Source organism: Leptonychotes weddellii, chromosome 8, assembly GCF_054177405.1.
Source record: "Leptonychotes weddellii isolate Sample4059 chromosome 8, ASM5417740v2, whole genome shotgun sequence".
Classification (NCBI taxonomy): domain Eukaryota; kingdom Metazoa; phylum Chordata; class Mammalia; order Carnivora; family Phocidae; genus Leptonychotes; species Leptonychotes weddellii.
In genome coordinates, this window is record NC_138376.1 from 23,020,943 (window position 1) to 23,034,182 (window position 13,240).

At 54.9% G+C, this 13,240-nt stretch overlaps 4 protein-coding genes across 11 annotated transcripts in view; 3 read left to right on the forward strand and 1 right to left on the reverse strand.

Annotated features, from left to right (window-relative positions):
• LTA (lymphotoxin alpha) overlaps positions 1-1,154 on the forward strand; it is a 3,547-nt gene extending 2,393 nt beyond the window's left edge. For both annotated transcript variants that reach the window (XM_081827857.1, XM_006738477.3), the window contains exon 4: positions 116-1,154. In XM_081827857.1, the coding sequence (XP_081683983.1) occupies positions 116-528 (413 nt within the window). In that variant the 3' untranslated portion in view covers positions 529-1,154. The remainder of the gene's footprint in view (positions 1-115) is intronic.
• A 1,313-nt stretch (positions 1,155-2,467) lies between these two features.
• On the forward strand, positions 2,468-5,165 carry TNF (tumor necrosis factor). Its single transcript, XM_006738478.3, has 4 exons — positions 2,468-2,855; positions 3,358-3,403; positions 3,591-3,638; positions 3,936-5,165. The coding sequence occupies exons 1-4, from the start codon at positions 2,670-2,672 to the stop codon at positions 4,355-4,357; spliced, it is 702 nt and encodes a 233-aa protein (XP_006738541.1). The 5' UTR covers positions 2,468-2,669; the 3' UTR covers positions 4,358-5,165.
• Positions 5,166-7,558: 2,393 nt separating this feature from the next.
• On the reverse strand, positions 7,559-10,120 carry LTB (lymphotoxin beta). 2 transcript variants are annotated; one of them, XM_006738474.3, is made up of 4 exons: positions 9,305-9,594; positions 8,837-8,888; positions 8,599-8,670; positions 7,559-8,175 (listed from the first exon to the last, which is right to left on the reverse strand). In XM_006738474.3, exons 1-4 carry the CDS (start codon positions 9,467-9,469, stop codon positions 7,721-7,723), a joined length of 744 nt encoding a protein of 247 aa, XP_006738537.2. In that variant the 5' UTR covers positions 9,470-9,594; the 3' UTR covers positions 7,559-7,720. The 2 variants fall into 2 exon arrangements, with proteins under 2 accessions (XP_006738537.2, XP_006738538.1); XM_006738475.3 differs by lacking the exon at positions 8,837-8,888 and having other exon boundaries at positions 7,896-8,175; positions 9,305-10,120.
• Positions 8,102-13,240, forward strand: part of AIF1 (allograft inflammatory factor 1) — a 32,599-nt gene continuing 27,460 nt past the window's right edge. The window contains exon 1 of one of the 6 annotated variants that reach the window (XM_081827865.1): positions 8,102-8,253. Coding sequence is in view for 4 of the 6 variants with exons in the window: in XM_081827860.1 (XP_081683986.1) it covers positions 12,884-12,893 (10 nt within the window). In the remaining 2 variants the exon portion in view is untranslated. Of the gene's footprint in view, positions 8,254-12,406; positions 12,894-13,240 lie in introns of those variants that run through there. The other 5 variants (XM_081827867.1, XM_081827860.1, XM_081827859.1 and 2 more) reach the window with 5 other exon arrangements.

Consider the following 13,240-nt stretch of genomic DNA (forward strand, 5'->3'; position numbering starts at 1 on the left):
CCATCTGTCCTCCCAGCCATCCCCCAGGAACTCGGCCCAGCACCTACATCCTCAGGGATTAAGAGTGCTGACCCCCAGGTTCTCAACCTCTCCCATCCCTTCTGGCTCTTCCTAGGAGACCCCAGCACCCAGAACTCACTTCGCTGGAGAGCAAACACGGATCGTGCCTTCCTCCGCCATGGCTTCTCTTTGAGCAACAATTCCCTCCTGGTCCCCACAAGTGGCCTCTACTTTGTCTACTCCCAGGTGGTCTTCTCTGGGGAAGGCTGCTTCCCCAAGGCCACCCCCACCCCTCTCTACCTGGCCCATGAGGTCCAGCTCTTCTCCTCCCAGTACCCCTTCCACGTGCCTCTCCTCAGCGCTCAGAAGTCCGTGTGCCCAGGGCCACAGGGACCTTGGGTGCACTCCGTGTACCAGGGAGCTGTGTTCCTGCTCACCCAGGGAGATCAGCTCTCCACTCACACAGATGGCGTCTCCCACCTACTTCTCAGCCCCAGTAGTGTCTTCTTTGGAGCCTTTGCTCTGTAGAAAAATCCAGAAAGAAAAATAATTGGTTTCAAGACCTTCTCCCCATTTTGCCTCCATTCTGACCACTTCAAGGGTCACCGCACCTCTCTTTTGATCCTTCCAATAGCCTCAAGTCTCCCCTGCTCGTGTTACCTGGCGCTTCCAAAGAAGGAATTCTAGGCACCCCAGGGGACCATACCTCCTTTCAGCAAACCCCAATGCTAGGCTGAGGATTTCAAGTCTGCCTAGAAATTCCTGCCCAGAGCTCTTCATCTGTCCTGCCGTCAAAGGAGGACCTAGCCCTGGACATGGAGTGGTCAGACACCAGGAGAAGCTTGGGAGGATGACAGAGAGGCAGGGGAGGGGGGAATTATTTATGCAGGGAAAAACTTAAATTATTTATTTATGGAGGATGGAGAGAAGGGAATAACAGAGGGCCACCAGAAGAGAGAGAAATATGCCCAAGAGATGAAGAGCAAGAGAACATCGGCATAAGGATAACACAGTGAAAGAGAAGACAAGTGGGGCTGAGACACCGGGGAGCTCTAGAAGGAAGCAAAAGACTCTTCAGATCCAGCCACTGCTTGACTAAACACCCCATGAGGAGACATCTGCACCTTCGATGAAGCCCAATAAACCTCTTTTCTCTGAAATACTGTCTATGTCTGTCTGTCTGTCTGGGAGGGGAGAATTTCCCAGGTCTCTAAAAAATGGAAGGAGGACAGGGGCCTCAGAAGAGACAGGAACTGTGGACTACAAGGAGATGAAGGGGCCTTAGGAGCTCCGGGGAAATGTGGCGGAATCACAGAGGTGAGGCAGCCAGACCACGGCAGGGACACCAAAGGATAAGCTGGGAAGAAAAAGGTAAAATGGGGTTCCAAGGTCTGGAGGAGTGGAAGTCAGGGGACCACTGGCAAATATGGCCACGTGTAGAGAGGCTCTGAGGAATGGGGGTTACAGGAGTCCTCTGGGCAGAAGTGACCACACCAAAGGGTGTTCGGGACTATGGGGGTGGACATGGGGACCCTCTGGAAGAATGGAGTGGGAGACCCCCAAGGCTGGGGGGCTGGGGAATACAGGAGACGTTTCAGGAGACACGGTCACACAGAGGGGCTCTGAGGGCTAGGGCTATCTCCAGAAATCTGGAGGGCACTAGAGTTCTTTGGGATACATGGCTACACACAGGGGCTCTGACAGATGGGGCCTTCATGCAAAACTCAGGGCCTCAGATTCCCTTGGAAGCCAAGACTGAAACCAACACTGCTGAGTCCCTGGTCAGAATGAAAGGAGAAGGCCTGCCCTCATGGGGTTCGTGAATTCCCAAGGTTGCTTTCGCTCCCACTGGGGCTGTCCCAAGCGTGTCCCTGCCATTTACCGCCCCCTCCCCAGCCCTTTCAGAGACCCCATCCACATCCCCCGCCTCAAGCTCCCTTCTCTCAAGCTCCTTTTTCCCCCAGGGACCCAAACACATGTCTCAGGACCCAGCATAGTTTTCCCCCCACCTTTTCTCCCCATCAAGGCGACGGTTTTCTGAAGCCCCTCCCACGTCTAGCTCTACACCTACCTAAGTCCAGTCTGGAAATCAGAGGAAAACAGGCCACAGACCTGAGCCTCAAAAAAAAAAAAAAAAAAAAAAAGGAGGGAATGGGAATTGGGGGCAGAGGGAAACTGGGGTCCAGCCTCCAGGGTCCTACATACATCGCAGTGACTGGCCCAGCAAGCTTCCCTCAGAATCCGAGTGGGGAGGGTAGGAAGTATCCTTGATGCCTGGGTGTCCCCAACTTTCCAAACCCTCGCCCCCGCGATGGAGAAGAAACCGAGACAGAAGGTGTAGGGCCCACTACCGCTTCCTCCAGATGAGCTCATGGGTTTCTCCACCAAGGAAGTTTTCCGCTGGTTGAATGAGAGCCTTTCCCCGCCCTCTTCTCACCCCATGGGTATATAAATGCAGCTGTTTGCACACCCAGCCAGCAGAAGCTCCCTCAGCGAGGACACCAGGGCACCAGCCAGGAGAGAGAGAAGCAACTGCAGACCCCCTGGAAATAACCTCTCAGACGACACACCCCCAGACAAGCAGCCAGGCGATTCTCTCCCTCTAATACACACTGCCCCAGGGCTCTACCATCTCCCAGCTGGACCCGAGCCCCTCTGGGAAGAACGCCATGAGCACTGAAAGCATGATCCGGGACGTGGAGCTGGCCGAGGAGGCACTCCCTAAGAAGGCAGGGGGCCCCCAGGGCTCCAGAAGGTTCTTGTGCCTCAGCCTCTTCTCCTTCCTCCTCGTTGCAGGAGCCACCACGCTCTTCTGCCTGTTGCACTTCGGAGTGATCGGCCCCCAGAGGGAAGAGGTGAGTGCCCCACCAGACTCGGCTTGTTCTCGGGGGTTCGGGGAAAGAGGTGTGCTGATGGGGACCGGTGAGAGAGAAAACGTGGAGAAAGATGGGGAGGCAGAAAGAGACATGGAGAGAGATGGGGGAAGAGAGAGAGGGAGGGAGCCCACAGAAGGTGCTCACTGAATGCTTCTTGAATGAACGAATGAGCCCGCAGACATATGGAAAGAGAGATGTGTGGAGAGATGTGGGGAGAGAGATGGGAACAGAACAAGTGATATGAATAAAGATGGTGAGACAGAAAGATGTGGACAATATGAGAGAGAGATAAGGAGAGATGTGAGGAAAGAGATAAGGAAAGATGAAGATAGGGTGTCCGGCTCGTGGAGAACACTCAGTGAGAGTGTTGTGGAATGACTGAATGGTGAGAGAAAACTAGAGTACGAGCTACAGAAGCAGCCTGGCTGTTTCTCGTTCAGGGGTGACTTGCTCTGATGCTAAACCTCCTTCTCTCCAACAGCTCCCAGATGGCCTCCAACTAATCAACCCTCTGGCCCAGACAGTCAGTAAGTGTCTCCAAAGCCTTTCTCCTGATTCTGGGCTTGGGTGGGGGGGGGGGGGGGTCCTAGGATAGCAGCAGTGGGGGAAATTCAGGGTTTTGGTTTGAGGGGAGAAAGCATGGAGGTCAAAGTAGCAGGATCTTTCCCAGGAAGCTTAAGGGTCTCACCTTTTTCTTTCTTCTTTCCTCCTCAGAATCATCTTCTCGAACTCCAAGTGACAAGCCTGTAGCTCATGTTGTAGGTAAGAGCTCTGAGGATTCAGCTGGGGGGCAGTGAAGCAGATAGGATGTGGAGGGATAGGATTTGGGGGCTGAACTCAGGCTGAGGGTAGACAGACCTTGGAGATGGTATGAGAAGGACTCACTGGCCTTGAGGGGGATACTCAGAACCTCGTGGCCAGATGGGATGTGGGAAGACCGACAGAGGGGACAGGAACCGGATGTGGGGGGGTGGGCAGAACTTGAGGGCCAGGATGTGGAGAGTGGAACTGACAGGGTCACACTGACTCACCCCTCCCTCCTTCTCTCCTTCCCTCCAGCAAACCCCGAAGCTGAGGGGCAACTCCAGTGGCTGAGCCGGCGTGCCAATGCCCTCCTGGCCAATGGTGTGGAGCTGACAGATAACCAGCTAATAGTGCCATCAGACGGGCTGTACCTCATCTACTCCCAGGTCCTCTTCAAGGGCCAAGGATGCCCTTCCACCCATGTGCTCCTCACCCACACCATCAGCCGCTTCGCCGTCTCCTACCAGACCAAGGTCAACCTCCTCTCTGCCATCAAGAGCCCTTGCCAAAGGGAGACCCCAGAGGGGACTGAGGCCAAGCCCTGGTACGAGCCCATCTACCTGGGAGGGGTCTTCCAACTGGAGAAGGGTGATCGACTCAGCGCTGAGATCAACCTGCCTGACTATCTCGACTTTGCCGAGTCTGGGCAGGTCTACTTTGGAATCATTGCCCTGTGAGGGGGCGGGACATCCATCCTTGCCCACCTCAACCCCTTTATTATCTACTCCCTCTGACCCCCCTCATCCCCTTCTGGCTTAGAAAGAGAATTAGGGGCTCAGGGCTGGGCCCCAAGCTTAGAACTTTAAACAACAACACTTAGAAACCTAAGATCCAGGGATGTGTGACCCGGACACTGGAGCATTGGCCCCTACCAAGAATGCAAACTGGGGCTTCCAGCGCTCACTGGAGACCTCAGGTTTGGATCCCTGAACGCAACCTGGAACACTTGGAATGTGGGAGTCAGGGAACCTTTAGTTCTGGCTAGAACACTTCAGAACGTCCCTTGAGAAGATCTCACCTAGAACCTGACGTGAGTGGACCTCAGGCGTCCCTTTCTTTAAATGTTTCCAGACTCTTCCTGAGAAGGAAAGCCCAGCCCCTCCCACATGGGGCCAGCTCTCTCTATTTATGTTTGCACTTGTGATTATTTATTATTTATTTATTATTTATTTATTTACTGATGAATGTGTATTTATTTGGGAGGTTGGGGTGTCCTGGAGACCAAATGTAGGGGCTGCCTTGGCTCAGACATGTTTTCTGTGAAAACGGAGCTGAACTCTAAGGCTGTTCCCACCTGGCCTCCTGGCCTCTGTGCCTCCTTTTGCTTACGTTTTTCAAAAATATTTATCTGATCCAGTTATCTAAATAATGCTGATTTGGTGACTGACTGTCGCTACATCGCTGAACCTCTGCTCCCCAGGGGAGTTATGTCTGTAACCGCCCTACTGGTCAGTGGCGAGAAATAAAACGTGCTTAAAAAAGAAACACGGTCTCTTTCTTGGAGTTAATTCTGCATCTTCCTCTCCTTGGGGGTGGGAGGCCACTCCCTAAAGTCCTCTCTCTACAAGCCTGAACCTAGGGCACCTGGGTGGCTCAGTGGGTTGGGCGTCTGACTCTTGATTTTGGCTCAGGTCATGATCTCAGGCTGGTGGGATGGAGCCCCTGAGTCTCAGCTGGGAGTCTGCTTCTCTCCCTCTCTCTCTGCCCCTCCCTCGGCTCACTCGCACATGCACGCTCTCTCTCTCAAATAGATGAATATATCTTAAAAATAAAAAAATCCCTGAACCCATAAAATAAATACAAATAAAAGTTTAAAAAAAAAAAAAAAGATCCCTGAACACAGTTCCCACTCGGGGGACTACTGGGGCTCAGGAGACCCTGCATATAACAAAGCCCGGGCAAATAGGCCCTTCCCCCAGAAAACTGGAGCCTGAACCTAATACCTCTCCCTCAGGGCGTGGGAATTTCCGACTCTGGGAATTCCAATGGGGAAGTCCTGCACCTCAAGTGCTCAGGTGAGATTTCCTGCTGTTCCTGCTGTTGCAGCCTGCAAGAGAGAGTCTGGGAAGGGCCACATTCTCAGGCACCTGAATCACAGCCAAAGGACTTCCAGACCTTCAGGCATCAGGGCTCCAAATCGCCGGATCCCAGGCTCCCCCAGCAGCCCTAACTGTACAACCTGAATCAGTTACTGAGCCTCATCTCCCCATGAAGGCAGGCCCACCCCCCGCATATGGGGCCACAAGAGAATAGAAGGCCTAAGCTAAATCAGAGCACCCAGCATAGCACTTGGCAGAGTAAGCACTCAGTGAACTCTGACTTTCTTCCTTTGTCCAGCCACCAGCCGTTCTATCTGCTTCCGTCTCTCAGTGAGTGGAATTGAAGAGACGAAAGAAAATTTAAAAACAGGAATAGGATGCGAGTGAAGGACTCACAAGCCAACTCTCACATATGTTCTTGGTGAATGATGAGGGGAGGGTCATGAGCTAGATGGGCTGGAAAGAGAAAAGCACCCTCTCTCCTCAGGAAAGTTCTTCTGGACACAGAGTCACACACAAATATGGAGTCAGAAATGAAGACCCAGGGACACCTGAGTGGCTCAGTTGGTTAAGGTCTGCCTTTGGCTCAGGTCATGATCCCAGGGTCCTGGGATCGAGCCCCGCAACAGGCTCTCTGCTCAGCGGGAAGCCTGCTTCTCCCTCTCCCGCTCCCCCTGCTTGTGTTCCCTCTCTCACTGTCTCTCTCTGTCAAATAAATAAATAAAATCTTAAAAAAAAAAAAAAAGGGCGCCTGGGTGGCTCAGTTGGTTAAGCAACTGCCTTCGGCTCAGGTCATGATCCTGGAGTCCTGGGATCGAGTCCCACATCAGGCTCCCTGCTCAGCAGGGAGTCTGCTTCTCCCTCTGACCCTCCTCCCTCTCATGCTCTCTGTCATTCTCTCTCTCGCAAATAAATAAAATCTTTAAAAAATAAAAAAATAATAAAAGAAAAGAAAAGAAATGAAGACCCAGAGAGTGGGAGTCCCCACCGGGTTCAGAAGTTGGACTTTCCTTCCTGCCAGGCTGCTGGACGGGGGAAAATTGTGTGGTATGCCGCAGGGGTGGAATGACCCACTGGGGTGACCTAGATAGTGCCTTGGGTCCCTCTCTGCCTCCCTCAGTCTGGAGCTGAAAGTCGGTCATGGGGTGCTTGGGGTGAGGGGGCTGCTGTCACTCACCCTTGGGCCCCCACACTTGCCAACGTGCAGAAAGCAGACCCGAGGGGTGAACAAGGGGTGAAGACTTTCCATCTCACCCTGCATAAGGCCAAGGGCCCCAGACTTTCTCCCTCTCCTCCCCAGCTTCGCCCTGGTGTCCCAGGCCCTATCTTTTGGCCTCCTCCCTCACACCCAATGAGCTGTGTGTTCTTCCTTGGAGGACAGTGGATTGTGGGATAGTGGCTAAAGGGGCTTTCAGGCAGCCAGGCAGGCAGCAGGGAAGAAGTGCTAGGCCCTCAGGGCTTTATTCCTTCTCCCCAGCCTGGTTCCTCAGAACATGGCTGGCCTTCCCCGTCAGGATTCCTGTCACTGATGGGAGGGACCCAAGAGAAAAGAATGCAGGTAGAGTCTGGTGAGGACTCGGAGGATCTGCGAAGGAGGAGGCTTGGAGATGCTTTGGGGTTTGAGGGGGATCCCCTTCTTCCACCTTCCCACTGGACTAATGCTGGGGCAAGTTCATTCAGAGCTAGGAGGTGGGTGGGAAACCAGCAGATCTCCTTCTCAGAGGGCAGAGGCCATAGGAAGTGGTGTGAATTGTTTCGAGCAACCAGAATTAGAGACTATGTAACGGCCCCTTGCGTACCCACCCTGAATCAAGACATGTGAGCACCTGGACGCCCGTGTTCGGCAGCACTAAAGCTGCTTTACATTCTTTATTTTCTTCAGGCTCGCAATCAGTTTGCAGTCTCCTGCATTTCCCCACTGCCACGGGGTCCCTGGAGTCTGGGTCCCCAATATCTCGGCTGAGTCACACGTCCCTACCAGGCAGTCGTTGATCCCCGCCCTCACCCCACCATCACCGCCCCGAAGAAGGTCTTCCCTCTCCTGTAGTCCACCATATCGGGGTGACTGATGTTGACGTACACCCTCTCGCCCCTCCGGAGCTGCACCAGGCCGCCGAAGCCCACACTCGTGTACCAGAGGGGCCCGTACTCGCGCGCCCGGGCCGGGTCCGAGACCGGGGTGACGGTCTCTGCGCCCTCGAGCAGCAGCTCGGGCGTCCCCGGCCCATAGGCGCCCCCCGCCCGGTACAGCCGGCTGCGCAGCGTGACCGAGCGGTCCGGCAGGCCCCCGCCGGCAGGGGGCGCCCGGCCCCGGTAGCCGACGTGACAGTAGAGGTAGTAGAGGCCGTCCTGCGGGAGCGCCAGACCCTCGGCGCCCGAGAACTGCGTCCCGCTCCTCAGAAACGCCTCTTCTTTCTTCGCCTCCCAGCCTAGCCCCTGCCCCTTCGTCCAAGCGCCTGCGGAGAAACGGGGGCCCGTCGGCGCTCGGGAAGCCGATCCTGGAGGAAGGATCCAGGCCCGGGACTTCCGAGAGGGTGAGTAGGAGGGAGAGTGGGGGCTCTTAACCCCCTGCAGGAGCCGAGCCGGGGGCGGGGCGAGGGCGCGCGGCGCCCCCTCTGCAGTGTTTTGGGGGAGGGGACCAAGGGCACCCGAGTGTGGGGTGCGGAGCGCGGTGGTGGGGCGGTGGGGAGATCCAGGCGGGGTTTTGACAGCTCCAGGAGGGAAGCAAGAAGATGGATTGCGGGAGGAGCGGAAGGTGGGCACTTTAGGGACCAGAGGTGGTGAAGCAGGTCGGAAACCGAGCCCTGCAATGACAGAGCAAAGGGACTCCAACTGTGGGCTGCAGCGCCGGTCCCTTGGACTACCTATGAGATCCTTACCTATGAGGTGGGCGGCTGGGAGCCTGGAGCTGAAATCTGTTTCTGCCTCCTCCTCTGGCAGCTCCTGTGACCCTGGAAGGGGGGAAGAGTCCACTATTGGGGGCCAGGGCGGCCTTCCATGCGTGGTCCCCCTGAGAGGACAGGGCGCCAGGGCGGGATTCCCGGGGATGCAGATGGATGGGAGCTGGGCATTCCCGAAGGGCTGGAGCAGGGGAGAGCGGAGATGGTCTGCTCTTACCCAGTCGTTGCTGGGCCTGGGCCTGTGCCCCCGGGTCAGTCGTCCCTGTTACCTGGGTGGGTGGGGTCACAGTGCCCAGAGTTCAGTGTTGGCTGATGCCCACCCCACCCCTCCCAATGCAGACCCAAGCTCCAGGCCTGGGGTCTTTCCTACCAGTCCCACTCCCAACACACATCTCCCTGGGAGGGAGAGCAAGCGAGGCACATGTACTCAGAGACGGGGGCCTGAGTATGTCTTGGGAAGAGGCGAAGAGACAGCCAGACAACCAGGAAGGAGCTTGGAGCTTTCAGGACACAACAGCATCGCGGGAACAGTGGAAAGAGGACCAGCAAAGAGGCAGACAAGGCATCCCCACCGGGGACAGCCAAGCCAACTGAGCAGGATGAGACAAGAGAGCCCCAGGCGTAGCTAGAGGTGAGTGAGCATCGGCAGCACGCAACCCCTGCAGGGCTGGTTGCAGCTACTCACCAGTCCTCGTCCCTGCTCCTGGGGCACCAAGGCCAGCACAGCCAGGACAGTGATAGGCACAGCCAGCAGCAGGGTCACCAGGGAAGTGGCTCCCGCCACAGCCAGCAGGAGGCAGCCCTTCCCCTGGGGCCTCCTACCCCGGCCCTCTAGCCCCAGGGCCCCCATTGAGACTGAGCCAGGACCAGGGCAGGGGGGCTTTCATACCTCAGGGGTGGGGCCACCCCCTCCCCATAGACCCACACACCTGGCTGGGACTTTCCGCACACCCCTGCTCCCCTCACCCAGCTTCCTGTTTACCCAGAGCTGGGGTGGGGCAGCTGGATGCCCGGGTTCTCTGAACTGGGGAAGAAGTTGGGGTGAAGTGACAGGCTTGTAGGGTAGAGCTGGAGGGAGCCTTAGAGATCTGGTTCAGCAGGGAGGGAAACTGAGGCCCAGGGAGGGAAGGTAGCTTACAGAGAGTCAGGCAGCAGAACGGCGCGAGGAGAACACCGCACACCAGATTTCCAGAGCAGTCTGCATTCTTCTACACCCCAGTGGTGGGTGCTGGGAAGGAGGGCTGTGTCCACGTCCCTGAGGTCAAGGGCTGGAATAGGACAAGAACTGAGGTCTTGAGAGATGGATATCCAGGTCCTTGAGAAGAACTTAAGCCAGCACCAGACCAAATCTCCTCCTTCCATTCCCTCATTCACCCCTAACCCCCAGAGCTTGGTGAGAAGCAGAGTTAAGCCAGTCCACAGAAATAGCAGCTGAAAGGGGCCTCAGCTCCCCACTGACTATTGACTCACTGAGGAGGGATGGAAATGAGCATTACCTCCCTTGCTCCACAGAGGGTAGATGGGAGAGCAATAGGGCACTGCCCCACCCTCAAAGAGCTTGCTGTCTAGAGTGAGCTCCATCCATTTAGCAGGTGCTGACTACATGTTTAGGAATAAATGAAGGAAGGACAAATGAATGAATGAGGAAGCAAAACAGAGCAGCAACAAATGGTATGGTAGACAGGGCAGTGGGAGGAAAGACCAGGTCCACGGAAGTTGGAGGTGGTCTCAGATCATGTCCCCTTCTTGATGACATCTCTGTGATTAGGTATTAATAATATAGCTATTATACAAATAGCACTTAGCAAGTGCTTGCCACTGATCTACACACTTTATATATAATAATTCTTTTAATCCTGACAAAAACCCTAAGAAGAAACTGAGGCACAGAGAGGTTAAGGAACTTATAGAAGGCCACACAGGAGTGGCAGAGTCAGGATTTGAACCCAGGCGGTCTGGCTCCAGAGCCTTGACCACAAGACAGTTTAAAAAAAAAAAAACCCTGAGTACTGACTTCAGATTTGTGCATTTTAATGTATGTAAATCTTGCCTTCCTCAAAAAAGAAATGGGGAAACAAAAGCTGGACTCGAGTCACCGATGAGCATGGTAAGAGGTTTAGGGGTAAAATGTGTACTGATGTTTGCGATTTGAAAGGTATCCAAAAAATGAGATAGATTGATAGGTATGTGATAAAGCAAATACAGAAAACTGTCCATTTTAGAATGTAGGTGGTAGGGATATATTCACTGTAAAATTATTTCAATTTTGTTCTGTTTGAACATTTTAATAATAAAATGTGTGAAAAAAAACAAAACCGTAACCTGCTGTCCAACATGGGGAACATTGTAGCTGGGGGGAGAGAGAAGAAATGCCAGAAAGTTTCTGAATTTGAAGAAGGAAATGCAAATGCATATGGACCCAGGCACAGATACCCTCCTTACCTCCTGCCCCCACATGAGCTCCTCAGTCTTCACTCTCCGTAAGGACTGGGTGTGCAATCTTCCAGCACCCATCTCCCTCTCTATCTCAGTGCCACTAAGAGGCCTTCATCCAGGTCTCTGTCCAGAAGGTCTCGGATCACTGCCCTTATTTGTGTGCCCAACATCAGAATGCTGCCTCCTACAGGCAGTCCACCGAGATTGCCCCCATTCTTTCCCAACACCAACTTGTCACCAGCTTTCTGTCCTAGACTATCAACAGTACTCATATACTCCTGTACATCTATCTAGCCTAGCTGCCTCTGATTCTTTTCGTTAATCACTCAAGTGCCCTGCTAGATACAGCCCCAGAACGCCAGGCAAGTTTCCCCAAATCTACCAGAGCTCCTACTCTGATGTGGGAGCCTGGGTGTGTGTCCACACGTACACATTGGGATCATGAGCTCTCAGCGGATGCAGTGTGAGGGGTAATTGGGGAAAAATTAATCAGGGAAGGTACCTAGAGGAGGTATACACTCACTGACTACTTGCAGAATCAATAGGATGGCTGGAGCTGTGGGGGATTATAGGCTTAGTTACAGTCCCAGGAGTCTGAAAGAAAAGATGTTGTAACCCTAACCTTCAAAGCCTAACTTCCTCTCCTGATGAAGCTAGGGAGGCCTCCAGACTAGGAGAGACGTTAAAGCCAGAGGAGGGGCTAGAATGTTTGAAGCGGCAACACCTCTCCACCCAGGCAGCTCCGGCCAGTCTGGAGTCTGTCTACCCACAGGCCACAGGCTCTGGATAAGCTGGGAGAGAGCAGGAGCCCTGGTGGGGAAAAACGGGGCAGGGAGAGGCAGTCACGCCCTGCAGTGAAGTGAAGCTAAGATGACGGAAGAGAGTATGGCTTTGGGGTTCCCTGAGCCCTGGAGGCATCTGCTGTCCAGCCTCTGTCTCTGCTCCCAAAGAATTAAATACAGTCCACTTCTGCCTCCACTTCCCCTCACGGCGATCACAGGTCCTCCTCTCCACCTGTTTCTGCTCCCCAACCCACCCCCCCCCCACCCCAGCATTCCTCTTGAGCCCAGGAGGGTCCCGCTTTCCAGACCCTGGTCAGTGCAGCTGGCTCTGGCAACATGAAGTCGGCGACCCCCCGCTTTGCCCTCAAACAGGAACCAGTGGTTGCAGGGCAGGAAGTGTCTGAGGGGAAGTTATGGGGCCCAGACACTCCTCCATGCCCCACTTCAGCCCCAGCAGTATCTGTCCGTGGGAAGTGGCTCCCCACACCAGCCACATAGGGCCCTGCTCCCCAGAGCGGCCCTGGGCCGAGGGAGCAGCCCCAGCTGCCGGGTAGCTCCCTGTGTTTCACTGGTCCACACACACGCCACCGGAAACCCTGGTTTCTCCTCCTCCGTCAGCCCCTCACCAGAACCTAGAACGACCCAGTGCTGGAGAGGCCCCCATGAACCACCTAGTCAGCCTAAGGCAGAGGAAAAGGGGTGTGCTCTGGAGCTCTGGGGTTCCAGGCCAGCTCTGCCACTTCTAGGCTGAACCTTCTTGTAAGAGTCTCGACTCGAGTCTCAGATTCCTCACCGGGGTAGCGGGCACCGTAATACCCTATGTTGTGAGGATTAGCAATGACAAAGGGAAAGTGCCCAGGTCAGGGTTGACACATCAGTGGGGCTCCTCAGCCCTGGAACAGTTGTAACAGAGGGCCCCGCACTTTACAGATGAGGAACTTGAGGCACGTGACTTGGCCCAGGCCATTTAGCCTAGCAGAGCAGGGCTAGGTTTCCTGACCTCCAGGTCAGTCTTCAGTGCTTGACCCAATGGCAGCTTGTAAGGAATGGACAGAGGTAAGGTAACCCGCTGCACAAGGAGGGTGGAGGGTATGCAGGGAACAGAGGATAGAAAGCAGTGTATGTGCATTCTTGAGTAGATGGCCAGGGGACAACTGGTGCGGGTGGGCAAGGGACCTCATGGGGAGGCCCAGAGACAGCAGGGATGGCAGTGGGAAGCCTCTGAGGGGTGAGTGAGGTAACCTGTGAGAGATGGGCACCTCTGGTAGGAGGTGAGGTAACCCGATCTGGGGTGAAGAATCTGAGTATGTTTTTCTGCCTCTAAAACTGTTGGAGAGGGGCGCCTGGGTGGCTCAGTCGTTAAGCGTCTGCCTTCGGCTCAGGTCATGATCCCGGGGTCCTGG